Source organism: Nicotiana sylvestris, chromosome 2, assembly GCF_000393655.2.
Source record: "Nicotiana sylvestris chromosome 2, ASM39365v2, whole genome shotgun sequence".
Taxonomy (NCBI): Eukaryota; Viridiplantae; Streptophyta; class Magnoliopsida; order Solanales; family Solanaceae; genus Nicotiana; species Nicotiana sylvestris.
In genome coordinates, this window is record NC_091058.1 from 131,983,480 (window position 1) to 132,003,926 (window position 20,447).

Genomic DNA, 20,447 nt, shown 5'->3' on the forward strand with positions numbered 1-20,447 from the left:
CTTCTATGCTCCGCTGCTGAAAACGGAGCTCTTCAGGATGTCAGCGACTCCGAGTTGTCACGCGGTGTGGCCGCGATGGGCCTAAGGGTGAGTTTCTTTTTGTTTTCTTTGCTTTGTAACCTTTGTCTTTACTGACTCATTTCTTCCCTCTCTTCTTCCTTTTTTTTAGACTTACATACTGGAGGTCGAGAGTGCTCGTAGGGTCGATACGCGGGCCAAGATTTTTCTGAAGATGGACGAGAAGTATCGACGGTATCACAACAGATGTCATGAGATGCACGAGCAACTCAGAGCGGGTGCCAGTACCCAGTCTACCAGGGAGGTGTTGGAGAAAAGAGATGAGGAACTGATGCGGTCTATCCGCAGATGCAGTGATCTTGATGAGCTGCTTCATGCCAAGGACGAAGAGCTTGACGTAGGAAAAGGGGTTTCCGCAGAGTGCGAGGACCTTCAGGCGAAGGTGCTATCTTTACGAGCTGAGCTTGAGCAAAATGCTACTAAGGTCGACGCTTTGAGTGCAGAATGGACGGAAAAGGTGGCCGAGCTAGAAAAGAAAGTGGCCGATATAGAGAGAGTCGAGAATGCTCGAGTGTCGGCTTTGGCGAGGGCGGCAACACTAGAGGATACTATCCGCGTCCTCAAGTTCGAGCAAGAGTTTGAGAGAGCGACGACCACGCTGAGGGAGGCACGGCTCGAGGAGCGAATTGGTGAACTTGATCGGGATGCTTTGATCTTGGGAGACTGAGTTGCGGCTCTTGAAGCTCAAAGGTGCAGTTATTGGATCAAGCTCCCCCTCAAGAGTTTGCTTCAGCCACTGTTCCCCGCCGCTTGTATGAGCTATGGGTCCATACTGAGGCCCAGCATGATATATACAAGGGTTTGTGGGAGGCAGGGAATGTTCCAGAGGCCGCCTTTGAAGATGCTCGGGCGAAGGCACACGAGGCTCGTACTGCCTGCGGTTACGACCCTACGATGCCGGAGGCTGGTGAGGGCGTCGATGTTGAGGATGGGCTCTCTTCTGATGATGATGATGTTGGGGAGAACGACGGTGGGGATGATGCCGAGTGAAATTTTGCTGCAACCTTTGTACTTAGTTTTTTTTCTTTTGTTGTTTATTTTCAATCTTTTTCCTGAGACATGTTTTGGCCTTTTGTAAGGTGCGTCTGTTACACACGTATATTTGAATGAAATAGTTGCTTTGCCTTCATTTGTGTATCTTTTTATTTTCTTTTTCCTTCTCCTCCGTTTTTCTTTTTGTTTTTTTTTTGTTTTTTGGGAGAAGATTTTCGGATTTCTCCGTGATGAGTCCCCGATCTTTTAATTGGGAATTCGAATGAGGGCAGATCTGGTTTACTTGACTCGAGTGAAATTGGATCTCGTTGTGCAAGTTTGGGCGAGGTTGACTTCTGATTTGCCAACTTGGGCGGAGTCAACCTTGATTTGTATATTAGAACGAGGTCGAATTTTGGCTTGCCATCTTGGGTGGAGTCAATCTTGATTTGTACACTCGAACGAGGTCGAATTTAGATTTGCCAACTTGGGCGAAGTCAATCTTGATTTGTATATTTGAACGGGGTCGAATTTAGACTTGCCAACTTGGGAGAAGTCAATCTTGACTTGTATATTCGAACGAGGTCGAATTTAGACTTGCCAACTTGGGTGAAGTCAATCTTGACTTGTATATTCGAACAAGGTCGAATTTAGACTTGCCAACTTGGTCGAAGTCAATCTTGACTTGTATATTCGAGCGAGGTTGAACTTTCCTTTCATTTGGTGATGGCCGATGGTCATGAGGGTGTTAATTCGAGCAAGGTCGGAATTGTAACCCGTTGTAAATTTGAGCTAGGTCAAACTTTCCTTTCGTTTGGCGATGGCCAATAGCCGTAAATGTGTTAATTCGAGCGAGGTCGGAATTATAACCCATTGTGAATTCGGGCGAGGTCAAATTTTCCTTTTGCTTGGCGATGGTAGAGGGACGTAAGGGTGTTAATTCGAGCGAGGTCAGAATTATAACCCGTTGTAAATTCGAGCGAGGTTGGAATTGTAATCCGTTGTATTACTTTTATTGGAGAACATTACACATCACCGTATTGTTTATGTGTGCGTCGTGGTGAGTCCCGATATGCTTGGTTTTGCTTTCATTGGAGAATACTGTGTGTTTCATGGGTGAGTCCCAGTTCACTCAACTTTGCTTTCATTGGAGAATACTATGCGTTTCATGGGCCCGTTGCTCAGTCCCTGGTTCCGGAGATCGTTTCTTAATAATGTTGGCCTGTGCTGAACCGTTTTTGTTATTTGTAGTACGGTACGACTTAGAGGGCTTTGCTCGGTCATTGTTTGTGAGATGGTATGGTACAAAACCTTTTTATGGGGTGTGTTGATGGTGTTCGTTCCTTGTTTGCATACCTGTGAGAGTGCTCGTGTTCATGTTCGTAACCAACAAGACAACGTGATAAGTTAAACCCAAATGAAATTTCCTATTACCTTGGCCTGCTAAATCGGTGAAAGGAGGAATGGCGTTGTACGGTTGCTCGCCTCGCCTCGTACTCGAATGATAATTTCAGATTTGGCGGTCGTGTTTGGCTTCGCGTTAATCGCGTCTAGGTTTCTCGTGGGTTGGACTTACCTTGCCCATTGGGATATCGAAACTGAGTCCCACTCAGACCCCGTTCGATATGCACAAACAATAAGGGAAACATGTCATACTTTGTTCACAAATCACCCAGTGCGTGTGGGTATGAATATAAGGTAGGATATGCCTGTGATTTCAAAGAATCACATAGTAGGCTGTTGTCCCTTCCTAAGAGGTAGAAGTACATGCCGGTATATAAGGTGAATACGTCAAATGGGATTGCGGTCATACTAAGAGCATAGTGACTGTGATCCTACTTTAAACATGCATATGACGTGCCAAAGCCATTGCTACAGGTGAGGCGTGGGTTTTGCATAGACATCGGTCATAATTTCTATTTCATGTAGAGATCTAACCTAGATTGGTTTAGTTATCTCAAAAGCTTATCTATCACTTTTCCAAGTCGGTGTTTATACCAAGACGGTGAGGCTATGAAGCCCGGAAGTGATACTTGACTGGTTTTAGATCTAAAGGAAACTAAAAAATTGGCTAAGAAATCCCCACAGATGGTGCCAAATTGTTTGACTAAAAAGTGCTAAGCTTTTCGTTAAACTAATTAATAAAGAAAATGGAGGATAAATCTTAGCCAAACATAATTAATTCTAGATCTAAGCAGATTGAATACGAGAATCGAATGAGGCCGAGCTTATATAACATTTCTTAGGATGATTAAAAGACATCAAACGTAAATGATAAGCTTACATCTTTGATAAATTGTTCCGTACTTGTAAGATCAAAGAAGGAAAGGAAGGAATGTCGTTGATAACTATGAGATCTATCTTTATTGATTCAACAATGACGATTTACAAAGGTTTGTAACCAAAATCTAGGCTTTTGCTTTGATGTTGGAGGTCTTTTCTCGTTCTTTTGTTCCTTTTTCCTCCTCCTGGAACCCCCTTTCTTGCCTTATTACCTCATATATATATTACAAATCTTCCCCTTTATCCAACAGTCATTAATCAGCACACCCCCTCTTGACTATACTCTTCCTTACTCGCTTAAGTATTACGACATATATTCTGCCGTGCAAGCCTTCTGATGGCTCGATCTAGGTACTGGACAAGATACTCGTCGCTATTACGCCTTGTGGGTATGACTATGGCTTGGTCGACCCCATACCATTCCTTTTAATGATAATCCACTTTTGGTCAGATTTTGACCCATACAATACTCTCTACCATTCGAAAACAATTAAAATTTTGAAGATGAAAGAAGAGAGGTTTTACTGAACAACTATTTTTACAACAAAATCTAGTCTCGATGTCCAGTTTTGATCTCTAACTATAACATAGACCGGAAGAGAAACAGTCAGAAAACCCGATTTTGCTGGCTTTGGAACCAGACCATTGTTGGTGTGTGATGTGTCATTCCAGGTACCATTCCCTGATACCATTACTTGTAACACATGATTACACCTGACTCTTAAATTAGACGTATTATGTTTTTCCCAACAAATTAGACGTATTATTCACATGTGTCAGTTTATGTGAAGTCGTGATCAATAGTGAATGTCAAAGAACATTGCTTGCTAGTCAGAAAATAGCAATGTTTACCTAAAAAATACGAGTAACAATTAATTTGATTTGTGGTTTTAAAGATACGTGATTTAGTTCAATACCAATTAATAATCAAGAAGTATAAAGTATAAATGAAATAAATGAGTGAATCAAACCAGTGTTACTTAAGCTGTATCGACCTCGAGCCCAGTGACCTCGAGATGTGTTAAGAACAGTAAAGCAAGGACATTAAAGCAAAAAGACAATTCTGATGAACAATGAGCGAGAAAAGTAGGATAGTATATTCTTTGCCAATGATTAGATGATCTTACAAATGATTGGGGTCTCCTTTATATAATAGGGGAAACCCTACATAAGGTACATTTTCATTTATAGTAAAGAATCTTATTGGGACATCGGTATAACCGCTTAGTATAGATTTGTACTAATTCATACAAATCTATTCCAAAATTTATGCCATGATCTTGGGGACGTGGCGATAATCTTGTCCTTCTGTAACAAACTCATAATGGCATTGTCTCGGAGCTGGTCGTACTTGTCTTCGATGTTCCTCGAGCACTTAGTTATTCTACCTTCGAGCTCGAGCTTGGTCTATATCGAACTTTTGTCCTCGATGCAACTTCTCGAGCCTACAAAATCGGAGGCATATGATTTTGACCGTATATAGATAGTCCCCGCGTTTCTTAAAAAAAATGATAAGAAACGATTTGACTCTCAACCCTTCGATGCCTCAATTATGATACCAATATCATGATGTCAGCGACTGAAGTGATTGCAAGGTCGCGTCTGCACAGTTTCCAAGGTCATTAATTAGAGGAGACTGATGGTTGGCTATTCGGCTTCCCTAATACGCTTAAGCGACCTCTATAAATAGGCCAACTTTACAATTTTCCAAAGTTTACTTCTCAAATCATCCTTGAAATCTATTTAGCTCTTTCAACTTCTTTAAGTTCACTTTCTTCTCAATTTTCTATCATTACAACATCTACTCTTTCTCCTCTTTTAAATTTACAAACCGCCATGGCTAAAATATCTAAAACTATTCTTCAAAAAGAAAAAGCCTCTTCGTCATCACGGACGGCCAGAAGTATAACAGTGGTGCCACCTCATATCGAGGAGTGTATTCCCCCACCGTGCGAAATAACATCCGATTTCAAGATTGATAAAACTACATTGACACCAGGCCAATGTGAGCCCATGTCCCAATACATCTGCTTGATAACCAAAAGTGAGCTCGAGCAGGTGAAAAAGGAATACAACTGGGATAACAAAGATGTGGTGATCCCTTCCCCTAAAGAGGACATCACCACTCATACGGCAGGGTACTTAAGCGTGTATACCTGCCCATTCATGCTGGGTCCTGCAAATCCATCTCTAGGTCCCATAGATCTAGTTATTCTTGATTTTTGCCAATAATACCAGGTGACGCTTGGCCAGGTCTATCCTTCATTCTGACACATCGTCAATTTGATCAGATACTTCTCGAGCCAAGTCGAGGGGATGCCTTTTACCCTCGACTATCTGATCAAGCTATACAACCTTTGTCTTTATCGAGGTGGCCTGATAAAGCTACAATACCGATCCATGAATCTCTCTTCTCCAACATCGATGAGGACAAGGACCGAGGATGGATGAGCTGGTTTGTCCGAATCAAGACCTCCGACCCAATTCCTACTGAGAGGATGCCATTCACCGAGGAATGGAACATGAAACGTAAGTACAGGTTCATCGATTGTGACTTTATATTCCGCTTTCTCTACTCTTTCTCGACCTAATCCTTTTTCGATGGTGTAGCTGTTGCTTGGTTTCTCGGTGCGGTCCCAGACCTCGAGGGTTGGGTCCAAAAGCTGGCCTCTACTTCTTCATACGCGGAGCTTAACTGGCATGACCTGGCCAAAGGTCGATGGGAGGATAAAAACCATGGTGAGTCTTCTTGTTTGCATACTTACGTTTCTTAGCGAAATACTTACTTTATCTTTATGCAGGCCTCGGAGACGCCGTTGCTATGCGGCTGCCCACGCCTGGTGAAGAAAATATCCCAAAGCCTTCAAAAGAAAAGAAAAGAAAGAGGGGGTCGCCTGCAAATTCCCCGAAGCCAAAGAAAAGCAAGGCTTGAAAGCCTAAGGCCGATACTGTGGTCCTATCTTCGGAAATGGTCTAATGCCTTCGGGATTAGGATGAAGAGGGGGAATATGACGACTGCCTATAGGTAGTTCGGAAAAGAGGAAGCACTAGTGTTTTGAAGATTGTCGAACCGATGGTGGCTGATGCAGTTCATTCTCGAATTGAAGAAATCTTCGAGGGGAGTTCGAGCAAAGTCCCCGAGCCATCGCGAAGCAAAAGAACACCTCATCTTGGATGTCATTTGGAGAGTGAGACTAAGGGGCCCGGTTCTGAGGCCCGTCAAAGACAGGATAACATCCCAAGTGAATCAGTTGGGGTAATCAATATGGATGATTCGCCGCAGGGCCCGGTGTTCTCCGAGGGGCAATTCCGAGATGCCCAGGCCATGAGGACTCCTGACGTGGAAATGACCCATGAAGGGAGCAATATTTTTTGGGAGTGCCTTGCGGGGATCGAAGATGGCCCCGATCCTGACGCCTCGTTTATTTTTGATGAGGCTGAAAACCTTCTCAAACAAGTAAGTTTTGTCTTCATAACTGTTTCGAACTTAATTTTCACTTTTCTAAGCCTAACTCCTTTTCTTTGTGAGAAGGCCATATCGCTTCATCGACGGGCATTTGCCAAATCTCGGGCCAAGCTTGCCTGATGTGAAGCTGAACTAAAGAAGCTCGTGGAAGAGAGGGACAGTCTTAAGATCCTCTACGTCAAAAAAGAAGGGAAGATCAGTGATCTCCGAGCCAAGTTGGTGAAGGCTTGTTGAGAACAGACCGAGCTTATTGAAAATGTAATATAGCGTTTGAGGGTCTGTTATGCATTTACTTGATTTGGCGACTAACATTTCAACTTTGCAGGCCCAACAAAAGGGCAAGCTAGTGGAGTAGCTTCAAGAGGAGCTCAAGATGAAAGAGGTTGAGACCCTAGGTGGAAACAAAACATGGACCATCTCGCCTCGGAGAAAGATACACTTCGGGAGAAGCTGACTTCAATTGAATGCCAGCTTCATGGTGTAAAGGAGGAAAGCCTGGCCCGAAGCCGCAAAGTTGAGGAGCTCGAAGCTAAATCTGCCACTGAGCTTGCAAAGGCCAAATATGATGCAGAGGCATTGGTGTCTTCGTACCGAGTTGACGCTGAAGCCGCCAACACTCAGGAAAAATAGATCTCCGCTATAGTCGAAGTTAAGTTATCATGTGCTCTTGACCACACCAGGCGGCAGTCCCGGAGAGAAACCCTCGAGGAGGTGCATGCTCGTGGCTTCGACCTCTCAGCCGATATTGAAAAAGCAAAGACTTTGAAGAAAGAGGCTGCCACTTTGCTCTCAGATGATGAGGATTTAGCTAGTGGCTCTGAGAGCGGGGGAGATAAAGATGAAGTCCCCGAGGAGGAGGTTCCCGAAGACGTGGCTCCCGAAGATGCAGCTCCCGAGGATGTGGCCTCGAAGTAGATTTAGGTTCCTTTATTTTGTTTTTGTGTTTTTGTGCAAGGGCCCCTCGTGGGCTTTGTAAATATATTTTGTAAACAACTCTTATAAATATTGTCACACCTCCTTTTTCCTACACCCGGAAAGGGTATAAGGGAATTTTTTCCAATTAAAGTGACAATCGAAACAGGATTAATTATTTATTATTCAGAGTCGCCACTTGGGATAATTTATGGTGTCCCAAGTCACCGGTTTAAATGCCGAAATCGAGGAAAGATTGACTCTGTTTTACAGTCCGCGAACACAGAAATCCGGGTAAGGAATTCTGTTAACCCGAGAGAAGGTGTTAGGCATTTCCGAGTTCCGTGGTTTTAGCACGGTCGCTCAACTATTATTATTGGCCTATTTATTTGATTTTAAAATATCTTTGAAACCTATGTGCATTTTTATTCCTTTTAAACCAATTTTAAATAATCCAATTATTATACCAAAATTTATAATTACACATTGCAAATTATATCACGGGAACCGTACCCACGATTCACAACATGTTTATTTTGATTAACAAGATTAATTGTGGCCGGATCACATAAATGTATCCCCAAATTTTAGAGATTAAGTGTCACAACTACACCACGAGAACCGTACCCGTAGCTATGGAAATTATTTAATTAAATGCGCCTAAAGCAAACTACGAGAGTGCAAAGCATTTTCTAAACTGATTTTGTATTAATGTGAGGGCCATACATTATGGATTTTATTTGCATATGGCGCACCTCAATTTATTTTATGAAAAGAATTTGTATTTAGCTAAGGCAAACCTTAAATACTCGTACTTATACCTAATTTTTAAAGAAACTAAGCATCACAACCACGTCACGGGAACCATACCCATAGTTGTAATAACTTAATTGCGCACCTAAAGCAAACTAGAGATTTATTTTAGTAACTAAGTTATAAAATATAAGGGCCATAGATTATATGATTCAAATGTATGAATGGCACGCCTCAAAACTATTCAACTGAATTAATTATGGATATTCATATTTAAAGCTAATTTGAAATTAGGTGTCACAACTACGTCACGGGAACCGTACTCGTAGTTGTGATAATTTAGTTATGTGCCTAAAGCATACTACGACGTAAGCGAGAAAGCCCGAGATCATGGGGGTTCATTTATATTTTGGTGAAGCCCAAGAAGACATATCAGAATGACATTTTGCTGCTTTTACAATCCCAGAAACAAAAGTACCATTTCTTGAAGCCAAACTTCAATAACCCAGCACAAAAGAGCAAAACAGTTGCTTTCAGAATCATAAAAGAACATTTATTTAAACCAACAAATCAAACCAAGCAAACTGTTATAAAAGTCATGGGTTATAATTTCAATGCCCAGATCCTTAGCCTTCCATGGATGAACATAGGATATCCCCTTTTAATTTCTCAAAAATGACTGAATCTTGTTCATAGTTTCAGAATATTGTGCACAGAAGACACTTTATGAAGAGACTAATTCTAACAGGATAATGGGTAAAGTTATCAACCAATAGAACCTCTTACCCTTGACTGCCCTTATGAGACTTAGCAGTTATAACTTAGTATTCCAACAGAGTTCAAAAGAAATCCTAATTAGGGCAAGGAAACTAACACATCTATCAATAAACAGGATTAATCAACGATGCAATTTGACACTAACAAAGTGATTGAGAGAGCTTAGACAAATATCCGTGGTCAAATCTTCATTTAATAAATAGGAACATTGCAGAAATTACCAACAAAACGGATGATCGATGCATACCCATATTAACAACCAAAGAAACAATGAACTGATTTCAAGAAATCTTCAGAAGAACCAAGGCATTCAACTTGCATTTGAACCCAAATATTTCCACTTTACATCGACCATACTATCTCAAGACACCTCCATAAAAGACCCATATGTTGAAACGTGGACAGGAAGTTCAGTAAGATAATTAATGGAGTTCATTCTCAGGGAACGCATAAGAAATAATATAATCAATTACAATTCAACCCTGCAATCGATCAAGTTCTCAAAGAAGAGGACAAATTGAAGTTTTCTAAAAAATGAAGAGAAACTCAAAGGGCAGATTGAGAGGACTTTGTGAACATGCTGAACTTTCCTCCCAGAAATGGACAGTGAACTCAATTATCTAAACAGGAGAAACCAATCAACCTGCTACTTACAGAAGGGGAGGGATGTGATATAGAACCCCATCCATGCCATATCACCTTTAACACAAAGCTCTAAACAAAAAAACACAGCTCATTCTAAGAGCCAACTTGTTTTTTACAGAATTTAAGTTAGGTTTCATATGTAACTTACCCAGACCCAATCACCTCATGGAATCCAATCCAAACAATAGAAGACAATGAGCATAAAGACTTAAATAAACTCACGTTGAAGCAAAAGATAACCAAAAATTCCTATGTCAATTGGATACTACAAAACTATAACTCAAACTAGCAGAAATTGAAGCTGAAGCTACTCAGAAGCGCATCAAACTGGACAGAAACATGTTAAGGAACTGAACTTGCAATATCTCTTTATTAAAACTTTATGTCACAACCCATGAATCAAATTCTCAGTCAACAACACTCCAAATCAGTCTCCATTTGTATTCACATTTCCATAAAAAAACAACAGAACCACTCAAACAAGCATGTTCAAACTCAGAAAACTTTGTTGTTGTGATTTTTCTCTTTTGTTTTTCTTTCTCTCCTTTTCCTTTCTTTTCTTTTCTTCTTTTTTTTCTTTTCTTTTTATTTTCTCTCTTTTTTCCACTCTTTCCCATTCTTTTCTTTCTTTTTTCTCTTTTCTTTTCTATTTTTCTTCTTTACTCACCTTTTGCACTCGCATTTCTGAACTTTGTTACTGATTCCAAAAGAGGGGTATGAAAGGAAATAAATAAGGCTAAAAAAGGTGACAAAAGATAAAGTGTTTGGATAGCAGAACAAAATGCCTTCATCATTCCAAACTTCAAAACATGCCAAGTACAAACAAACACAATTTAAACCAAAGAAATCATACATAATATCTTTTGACTGCATCAGAATTGATAGCCATATCTATACATTTGCCTTCTATATCTGTTAAATACAAAGCACCATTGGACAACACTCTCGTTACGATGAACGACTCCTACCAATTTGGGGCGAACTTGCCTTTTGCTTCAGCCTGATGTGGAAGGATGCGTTTCAATACTTGTTGACCCACTTCAAATTTCCGGGGACGCACTTTCTTGTTGTATGCTATTGCCATTCTCTTTTGATACAACTGGCCATAACATACTGCTGCCAATCTTTTCTCATCAATCAAACTCAATTGCTCCAGACGAGTTTTGACCCACTCATCATCATCAATTTCGGTTTCAGAAACAATCCGAAATGATGGAATTTCAACTTTCGCGGGTATCACTGCTTCAGTGTCGTATACCAACAAATAAGGAGTTGCACCTACTGAAGTGCGAACAGTAGTGCGATAACCCAACAACGCAAAGAGCAACTTCTCATGCCATTGCCTGGAACCTTGCACCATTTTCCGAAGTATCTTCTTTATGTTCTTGTTGGATGCCTCGACTGCTCCATTCGCCTTAAGGCGATACAGGGTGGAATTGCGATGCGTGATCTTAAACTATTGACACACTTCTTTTATCAGATGGCTATTAAGATCAGCCCTATTATCTGTGATGATCACCTTTGGGATTCCGAACCGACAAATGATATTTGAATGAACAAAATCGACCATTGCCTTCTTGGTCACAAACTTGAAAGTTTTAGCTTCAACCCACTTAGTAAAATGGTCAATAGCCACTAGAATGAACCTGTGTCCATTGGATGCTGCTGGCTCAATTGGTCCGATGACATCCTTACCCCAAGCAACAAAGGGCCATGGTGCAGACATTGTGTGCAATTCAAATGGCGGAGAATGAATCAACTCTCCGTGTACTTGACATTGATGACACTTGTGCACAAAACTTATGCAATCTCGCTCTATGGTGAGCCAATAATAACCTGCTCGGAGAATTTTCTTTGCCAAAACATACCCACTCATATGCGGTCTGTAGATTCCGAAATGTACTTCGGTCATGATAGTCGTGGCCTGTCTAGCATCTATGCATCTTAACAACCTAAGATCTGGAGTTCTTTTGTACAAAACTCCCCCACTGAAGAAAAATCCACTTGCCAAATGACGAATTGTTCTCTTTTGATCACATGTGGCTTGTACCGGATACACCCTCATTCTGATGTACTCTCTGATGTCGTGGAACCATGGCTCACCATCAAGTTCTTCTTCCACCATGTTACAGTAAGCATGCTGATCGCGGACCTGAATATGCAAAGGGTCAATATAAGCTTTGTTAGGATGATGCAACATTGATGCCAAGGTAGCCAAAGCATCGGCAACCTCATTATGGATCCTTGGAATATGCCTGAATTCTATTGATCAATATCGTTGACAAAGATCATGCAGACATTGTTGATACGGTATAAGCTTTAAATCCCGTGTCTCTCATTCTCCTTGAATCTGGTGCACCAGAAGATCCGAGTTCCCCAAGACTAAAACTTCTTGGATTCCCATATATACAGCTAGCCTTAGTCCCAGAATGCATGCCTCGTACTCAACCATGTTGTTGGTACAGTAGAATCGCAGATGGGCCGTAACAGGGTAGTGATGCTTTGTTTCAGAAATAAGCACTGCCCCTATCCCGACACCTTTTATGTTAACCGCTGCATGAAAGAAAAGTTTCCAACCTGGTTTTTCAACCTGCTCCACCTCGTCAATATGCATCACCTCTTCATCGGGAAAATAAGTTCTCAATGGTTCATATTCCACATCGACCGGGTTCTCGGACAAATGATCGGCCAATGCTTGGGCTTTCATCGCTGTCCGAGTCACATATACGATGTCAAACTCTGTGAGCAAGATCTGCCACTTTGCGAGCCTCCCTGTGGGCATGGGCATTTGAAAGATATACTTCAAGGGATCCAGGCGAGAGATGAGGTAAGTAGCGTAGGATGACAAGTAATCTTCAACTTCTGTGCTACCCAAGTCAGGGCACATCACGTCCTCTCAAGGGGAGTATACTTAACCTCATAAGATGTGAATTTCTTGTTGAGATAGTAGATGGCTTGCTCTTTCCTGCCAGTGATGTCATGCTGACCCAACACACAACCAAATGAATTATCCAAGACCGTCAAATACAGAATCAAAGGTCTTCCCGGTTCTGGTGGGACCAACACAGGTGGGTTTGACAAGTACCCCTTTATCTTATCAAATGCTTCCTGACACTCATCAGTCTACTTGACCGCAACATCCTTCTTCAACAACTTAAAGATAGTCTCACAAGTTGTCGCGAGCTGAGCAATAAACCTACTGATGTAGTTCAGTCTCCCTAACAGACTCACCACTTTGATCTTATTCTTTGGCGATGGCAATTCCTGGATAGCTTTGATCTTTGACGGATCCAATTCAGTGCCCCGCCGACTGACTATGAATCCCAACAATTTCCCTGATGGAACACCAAATGCTCACTTTGCAGGATTGAGCTTAAAATTATACTTGCGGAGCCTGTGGAAAAACTTTCTCAAATATCTGGCGTGGTCAGACTGCTTCCTGGACTTTATGATCACATCATCCACGTAAACCTCAATCTCCTTGTGTATCATATCGTGAAATATGGTCGTCATTGCCCTCATGTAAGTTGCCCCAGCATTTTTCAAACCAACAGGCATGAGTCGGTAGCAGTATGTTCCCCACGGTGTGATGAATGCCGTCTTTTCTGCATCCTCCTCGTCTACTAAAATCTGATAATACCCTGCATAGCAATCCACAAAAGACCCAATCTCATGCTTGGCACAATTATCAATCAAAATATGGATATTTGGCAATGGGAAGTTGTCCTTTTGACTTGCCTTGTTGAGATCACGGTAATCAACACATACTCTGGTCTTACCATCCTTCTTTGGCACTGGCACAACATTGGCTAACCACGTGGGATACTGCCTGACTCGAATGACCTTCGCATCAAGCTGCTTTGTGACCTCTTCTTTAAATTTCACACTCATGTCAGTTTTGAATTTTTTCAACTTCTGCTTAACGGGAGGGAATGCTGGATCAATTGGAAATTTATGGACCACTAAATCAGTACTCAAACCGAGTATATCATCATATGACCATGCAAAAATATCCTTATACTCAAACAACGCTTTAGTTATCTCTTCCCTGATTTGCAGTTCAAGATGGACACTTATCTTAGTTTCACTGACATTATCTGGGTCCCTTAAATTGATTGCTTATGTATCATTCAGGTTAGGCTTAGGTTTTTCTTCAAAGTGACTTAGTTCCTTACTAATCTCTTCAAAGGCCTTATCCTTATCATATTTTGATTCATCATCATACTTTATTTCTTGGATTATTATTTCAGAATTAGATTGACTTTTAAGACTGGGTCGAAAATTCCTCATGCATGTCATGTCATTGAAACCAGCATAAAAGAACTGTACAGAGAAGAAAAGAAAACAAAAATAAAACTATCAGGAGTTATGGAAAGGGAAATTGCATTTCATTAAAATAAAGGATAACAGGGTTTGTACATCAACAAGCGAAAAATAAAAATCTGGGTCACAACCCTGGAATGACCCAGACAGAAAGGAAAATAAAACAAACTACCAAGACTCTTTCCTGGTAGGGAGAGGAGTAGCCTTGCAATTGTTAAGCTTTGCATTCGGCCCGACAAACTGCATGTCCACTTTGCTAGAACCTTCTTCAAATTCCACCATGTTCACATCATCAAACAACCTCTGGAACCTTTCAATTAACTCCTCATCAATGTCAACCACAGAACTTGGGACCATCATCATTGGGCATTTCCTGGCACTGGGCTTGACAAAAGACCTAGAGAGTCGGGGAACAGTCTTTGGAAGTGCCCACGCCTTCTGTTTCAACCTTTTAGCCCTTTTCACATCTGTCGCTGTAGGTTTGAATCCAAGACCGAACATACCCAAATTTTCAGGGAGGGACACTGGTTGTATGATACCCTGCAGAGATGCACCCAGACCTTTACCGGGCACAAAGCCATATTTCAGCATTTCAAAAGCCACCATGATCAATGCAGAGGTAATCTTTGGAGTTGGAACATATTTCCCCTCTGGAACCTTCTTGACTGGCACTGTTTCAAAAACTTGATAGACTCAAGGTCCTTTGTCATCTTCAACCTCAATGAATGGGATAGAGGCATCACTGTGAGTACACAAATTATCCTCGCCATGCACGACGATCTCCTGTCTATCCCATTCAAATTTGACCATCTGGTGCAGAGTGGATGGGACTGCCTTGGCAGCATGAATCCAAGGTCGGCCCAATAGAAAATTATAAGAGATGGCTAGGTCCAGCACCTGGAACTCTATGGTGAATTCCACCGGTCCTATTGTCAACTCAAGCACTATATCATCAACCGAGTCTTTTCCTCCACTATCAAAACCTTGGACGCATATGTTGTTTTTGTGAATCCTCTCATCGTCAATTTTCAACTTGTTCAGAGTAGAGAGAGAGCATATGTTTGCACTGGAACCATTGTCAACTAATACCTGGGTGACCACAGAATCTTCATATTTTACCATAAGATAGAGCGCTCTGTTATGTTCGGTACCTTCCACAGGCAACTTATCATCAGAGAAGGTGACCCTATTCACCTCAAATATTTTGTTGGCGATCTTTTCCAGATGGTTCACTGAAATTTTGTCGGGAACGTGAGCCTCGTTCAGAATTTTCATCAGGGCCTGCCGATGCTCATCTGAGTGGATTAACAATGAAAATAATGAAATCTGAGTAGGTGTTTTCTCAACTGCTCCACGATGGAATAATCTTGTACCTTCATTTTTCTCAGAAACTCCTCCGCCTCTTCTTCAGTCACTACTTTCTTCACTAAAACTGGGTTATCTTTGGATGTTTTGGCTTTCCTTAACTCTTCCGGGGCAAAGCATATCCCCGAACGAGTTAATCCCTGGGCCTCATTGACTTCTTCTTTCACTTCCTTTCCCTTATAAGTCACTATCACCTGTTCATAGTTCCATGGGATGGCCTTGGTGCTGATTATCGGCAACTAGGTTACAGGCTTGATGATGACAGGATCCGTACGGGCACCCTCTACAATTATTATAGGCTTGTTTGCCACTCCTGGCACAACCATTTTTGACCTTTCTTGCTTTGCCGCAACATCACTTGGGGATCTTTTCTTAACTACCATGGATGGTTCACCGTTTGTCATGCTCAACTTGTTCACTGACCCTTCAACTATTGGTTTTTTAAATGGCTTGACCTCACTGGACCGAATCATCATGACGGTCTGTGAAGGCTTCTTGGGCTCCCCTCCCTTATGTACTATCTCAATCATGTTTGTTTCCTGATGGGTCGGTAATGGGTTCTGGTTGATATTGGGTGTTTCTATAGTCTAGACTTCAATCCGATTTGTACCAATGAACTCTTGGATGGCATTTTTCAAGTGCCAACACTTCTCTGTATCATGCCCCGGAGTACCAGAACAATATTCATAGCTCACGGAGTAATCAAGATTCTTTGGGGGAGGGTTTGGCAATTTCGACTCAATTGGCCTCAGCATATCCAATTGCCTCAATCTATTGAATAAACTGGTATAGGACACTCCCAATGGGGTGGACATTTTCTTTCACTGCAACCTCTCGTTTTTGAATACTGGATTGGGTCAGAAACCTGGATCGGCAGGGTTTCGGTAGGCTCGTGGGGGTAGGTAGTTGTTTCGTGGAGCTGGGTAGGTGTTTTGTGGGGCCGGGGCACACCATTATACGTAGGCATGAGGTTGAGTGTATGTTTGGGCGTGGTGGACAGAAATATGAGGGTCTGGTGACAGGAAGTAGTGTTGGGGTGGGTTATATAGGGTTTGGTTGTAGGTTCAGTGATGGGGTCGAGGCTAGGTATATTGGTGTGACGGGCCCTTGGGTCCAAACCATGATCCTGAATCAATTATTGCCATATCTTCTTTCTTCTTCTTTCCAATCACTCCCCCAGTACCGTTCTGAATGGCTTCGGTAGTTGCTTTGATAGCCGAGTAGCTCATGATTTTGCTTGATTTAAGCCATTCTTCCACCATGCCACCCATCTTCACTACCTCGCTGAACGACTTGCCTATGGCTGATATCAGATGGCCAAAGTAAGTGGGCCCTAGAGCCTGCAGAAAGTACTCCACCATTTCACTCTCCTCCATTGGAGGGTTGACTCTTGCCGCTTGTTCTCTCCAGCGAAAACCATATTATCTGAAACTTTCACTAGGTTTCTTCTCAATTTTAGTCAGAGACAAACGGTCTATAACAATCTCGATGTTGTACTGGAAATGACGAGCGAATGCTTAGGCCAAATCATCCCAGGTATACTATCTGCTGTGATCCTGACAAGTGTACCACTCCAATGCCGAGCCACTCAGACTCTGGCTAAAGTATGCCATCAATAACTCATCTTTCCTTCTAGATCCTCTCATTTTACTACAGAATCCTCTCAAGTACACCATCGGGTCTCCGTGCCCATCATACAAGTCAAACTTTGGCATCTTAAATCCCACCGGCAACTGAACATCAGGAAATAGACACAAATCTTTGTAGGCCACACTCACCTGGCCTCCCAATCCCTGCATGTTTTTGAACGATTGTTCCAGGCTTCTAACCTTCCTCAACATTTCCTCCTGTTCTAGGTTTTTAGGTGGTTTCTCAGTCTCAACAGGGAGGTCGAAACGAGGAGTGTAGGAGTAAGGTTCGGGGGCCTTGAAAGTAGGCTCCGGGGGATAGTATTGGTTATCTTGGGTCTAGAATAAAGGCTCACTAGAGTATCGGTGGAGTGTAGCGGGTGGGGGTGCCACAAAGACAGGGGTGGCTGGTGGAGAAGGGTACGTGACTAGTTTGGGTGGTGGAGCTTGTGGAGTCTGGGAAGTGGTGCCTTGGTAGTGGTGGTAAATAGGAAAACCTAGAGATGAATCAACAATGGGAGGTTCCTGGGATTGAGACAACGGCGGGACGAAAACAGGGTTGGTGGGGTAAGATGGTGGTGGATGCCCTTTTACCCATGCCTAGTACATCTCTGCCATCTATTGTTTCAGCTTATATAACTCCTCTTTCAGATTAACATCAGACTCTTCCCCCTCTCTTGACGGATCAATAACACTTGAATCCAGTTATTGGTTAGCCATGATCAACTTGTCTTTGGACCTGGTGTTGTACGGGTGAGCTCCCAGAATGCCAAACAAACTAACCACCTGCTTGTTACTTGATGACAACAACAAACTTGTTAGCGATTATGGCTTAAAAGATAGGCAACCACACGTTGGGGATGCAATGCACCTAAACAGTTAACCATTTCTATTATGCATTTGATCGGTTGCTTGCGTCATCCCGATTTTCCCTAATTTTCATTTTGCAACTTCTCTCTCTCTTTTTTCCATTCCTGCTTTTCTTTGCTTGATTCTTGTTTTTCTTTTATTCCCTCATTTTTCTCTCTTCTTTTGCTATTATTTCCCTCCAACAATTCTCTTGTTTTTTTTCCTCTTTTTTTTCATTTCACGGTTATGATCGAATACTATGGGGATTGCCTACGTATCATGACGCCGCATGAATCAGACCAAGCGTAGTTCTGGGAATAAGTGTAAAATAAAAAAATATTTTGGGGTTTTCAAATTTTCATAAAATAAAAACGTCTTGATTATAACGACTTATCCTACATAATTTAATCATAAAAACTAACAGACTCAAAAAGGGGGACTAACAGACTCCAACAGAAAGATGAAAATACAGACTAGAAAACAAACTAACAAACTCCAACAAAGAAAATGAAAATACATACTCGAATGAAAATCATGAATACATTAATGCCTCAACTGCTCCATGGGCCCGTGTGACGTCAGTCGGCCTTGCCATGGGCCTATGCGCAAGATCCCCTTGAAGATACTCCAGGTCACTCATTATTTGGAGAACAAAGGTCATTACCTCAGCAATGAAGGTGGTTCTAGTCATGTCTTCACATTCATGGCACTTCATGACGATGTTGTCAGCAATTGCTCTAACCCTCTCCCTAATGATACCATTTTCTTGTAGCAACCATCCAATCTGCTGAGACCTGGACCCCAAAACTTGTTCAGCTGTATGGTTTTGTTCTTGAAGCTACTGTAGGTCTTTTTCTAACTGCGACATCAGTGCATAAAAGTTTTCTCTTTATGCTTTGAAATCTCTTGCCTTCTTAGTCATTTCGTTCTCCAGGACGGTGATCTTTTTCTTCAACCCCATGATTCCATTGTCATATTTCTCTTTTAACTGTTTGACCAAGCGTGTTCGTTCCTCCGCATTTTTAGCCAATTTTTTTTGAGCTCTTGCCAGTTCGCCTTCGGCCTTGTTCAAATCAAAACCATATTCACCCACTTTCTACCTAAGGTTACTTATAAGTTTTTCATCTTTTGCACTTCTAGCGGGGTTTTCGGCTGCAATTTTCATTTCCTTTATTTGGGCTCATAAGACGTCATTTTCTTTGGCTAGATTTTTCTTTTCACCCTCACCCGCAGTGGCTTGCAAACCATTCTCGAATTGAAGATCTCTAACTTGCCTTTCCAGCTTGCTTATGGTGTCCTTATACTCATTTCTTTGGTCAACCAATCCCATTATTCCTGTGATGCCTCGACAAATTCTTGAAGATGGGATCTTTTGACTGGTCTTCCAAACTCAACACTTCTTTTGTACCATGCAAGGTAACCGGGCGAGACTTCACCCTTGGATAGATCACGCACTTAGGTGCTTGCTGTCAAGTACTGACACTCACTCCAGATATGGCGAACTGCCGCTTCATGAAACTGACCATTAGAACCTATATCGACTACCTGAGTACTAAGGTTTTCATCCTTTGGAACTATTTGACATCTCCCTAGCTATCTCAAAATCCGGCACGGGGTATAAGGCTGTATACTTCTGAGACCCATCAAGAGGAAGTGGGGACCGGTAGCAGGCATGTATATGATTTCATTAGCAGGAAGCCAACCCAACTTCCATTCTATTTGATTGGCAGTGACGGAGTGGAAGCGAGATATCCATTCTGCGACCCCTTCTGGCATGTTGAACCCGTCGACCATTGTACAAAACTACTCTATGCAGATTTCTCCTGTTGACCCATGGTTCATGTACTGGGGACGATGACATAGATGCTCAATCATCCACATTTGTAGCAACAAGTTACATCCTTCGAAAAAGTCTACTCCGGCTTTGCAGGCTGTGAGAGCTCGGAATATTTCAGACACTATCATAGGTGGGAGGGTGCTTTTGGCCTGGGTAAGCAAAGTGTTGACAACCCCGGCTACACGTACATCGATATTTCCTTCCCTCCTGGGAAATACTAAAAAACCCAAAAATACTACCATGAAGGTGAAACATCTATGCTCTTCCCATTTTAGTCGATTCCCTTTGCTGCAAATTTTGCTCTCTGGGTCTTTGAATCCCCCTATGTGTACGTACCGCTGATATATGAACTGTGGAGTAGAAAACCCAACCACCAAATCTGCATATTCGACCCCCTACTTATTTTTAGCAAATCAAGAAACTTGTGAGGGGTGACGGCTCTCGGGGCAACCAGATATTTATGTCTCAAAGCTTCGGTACTCCCAACATAACCGGCTATCTCTTATAAAGTGGGTGTGAGTTCAAAGTCCGAGAAATGAAACACGTTGTGTGCTCGATC

General features: G+C 42.1%; 1 protein-coding gene across 1 annotated transcript; it reads right to left on the reverse strand.

Annotated features, from left to right (window-relative positions):
- Positions 1-11,342: 11,342 nt before the first annotated feature.
- LOC138885600 (uncharacterized) lies at positions 11,343-16,950 on the reverse strand. Its single transcript, XM_070166563.1, has 8 exons — positions 16,694-16,950; positions 15,583-15,799; positions 15,193-15,490; positions 14,382-14,880; positions 13,730-13,934; positions 13,118-13,200; positions 11,990-12,141; positions 11,343-11,722 (listed from the first exon to the last, which is right to left on the reverse strand). The coding sequence occupies exons 1-8, from the start codon at positions 16,948-16,950 to the stop codon at positions 11,343-11,345; spliced, it is 2,091 nt and encodes a 696-aa protein (XP_070022664.1).
- Positions 16,951-20,447: the final 3,497 nt, after the last annotated feature.

Excerpts from the sequence above, each read along its gene's own strand:
- LOC138885600 (XM_070166563.1), bottom strand. The coding sequence starts at position 16,950 with ATGGAGGAGAGTGAAATGGTGGAGTACTTTCTGCAGGCTCTAGGGCCC. Across the intron at positions 13,935-14,381 it reads CCTACCAGGAAAGAGTCTTG|GGAAGAGATAACTAAAGCGT; the intron begins GTAGTTTGTTTT and ends ACTGCAAATCAG. Across the intron at positions 13,201-13,729 it reads CAAAGCAGCTTGATGCGAAG|TCAGTCGGCGGGGCACTGAA; the intron begins GTCATTCGAGTC and ends TGGGATTCATAG.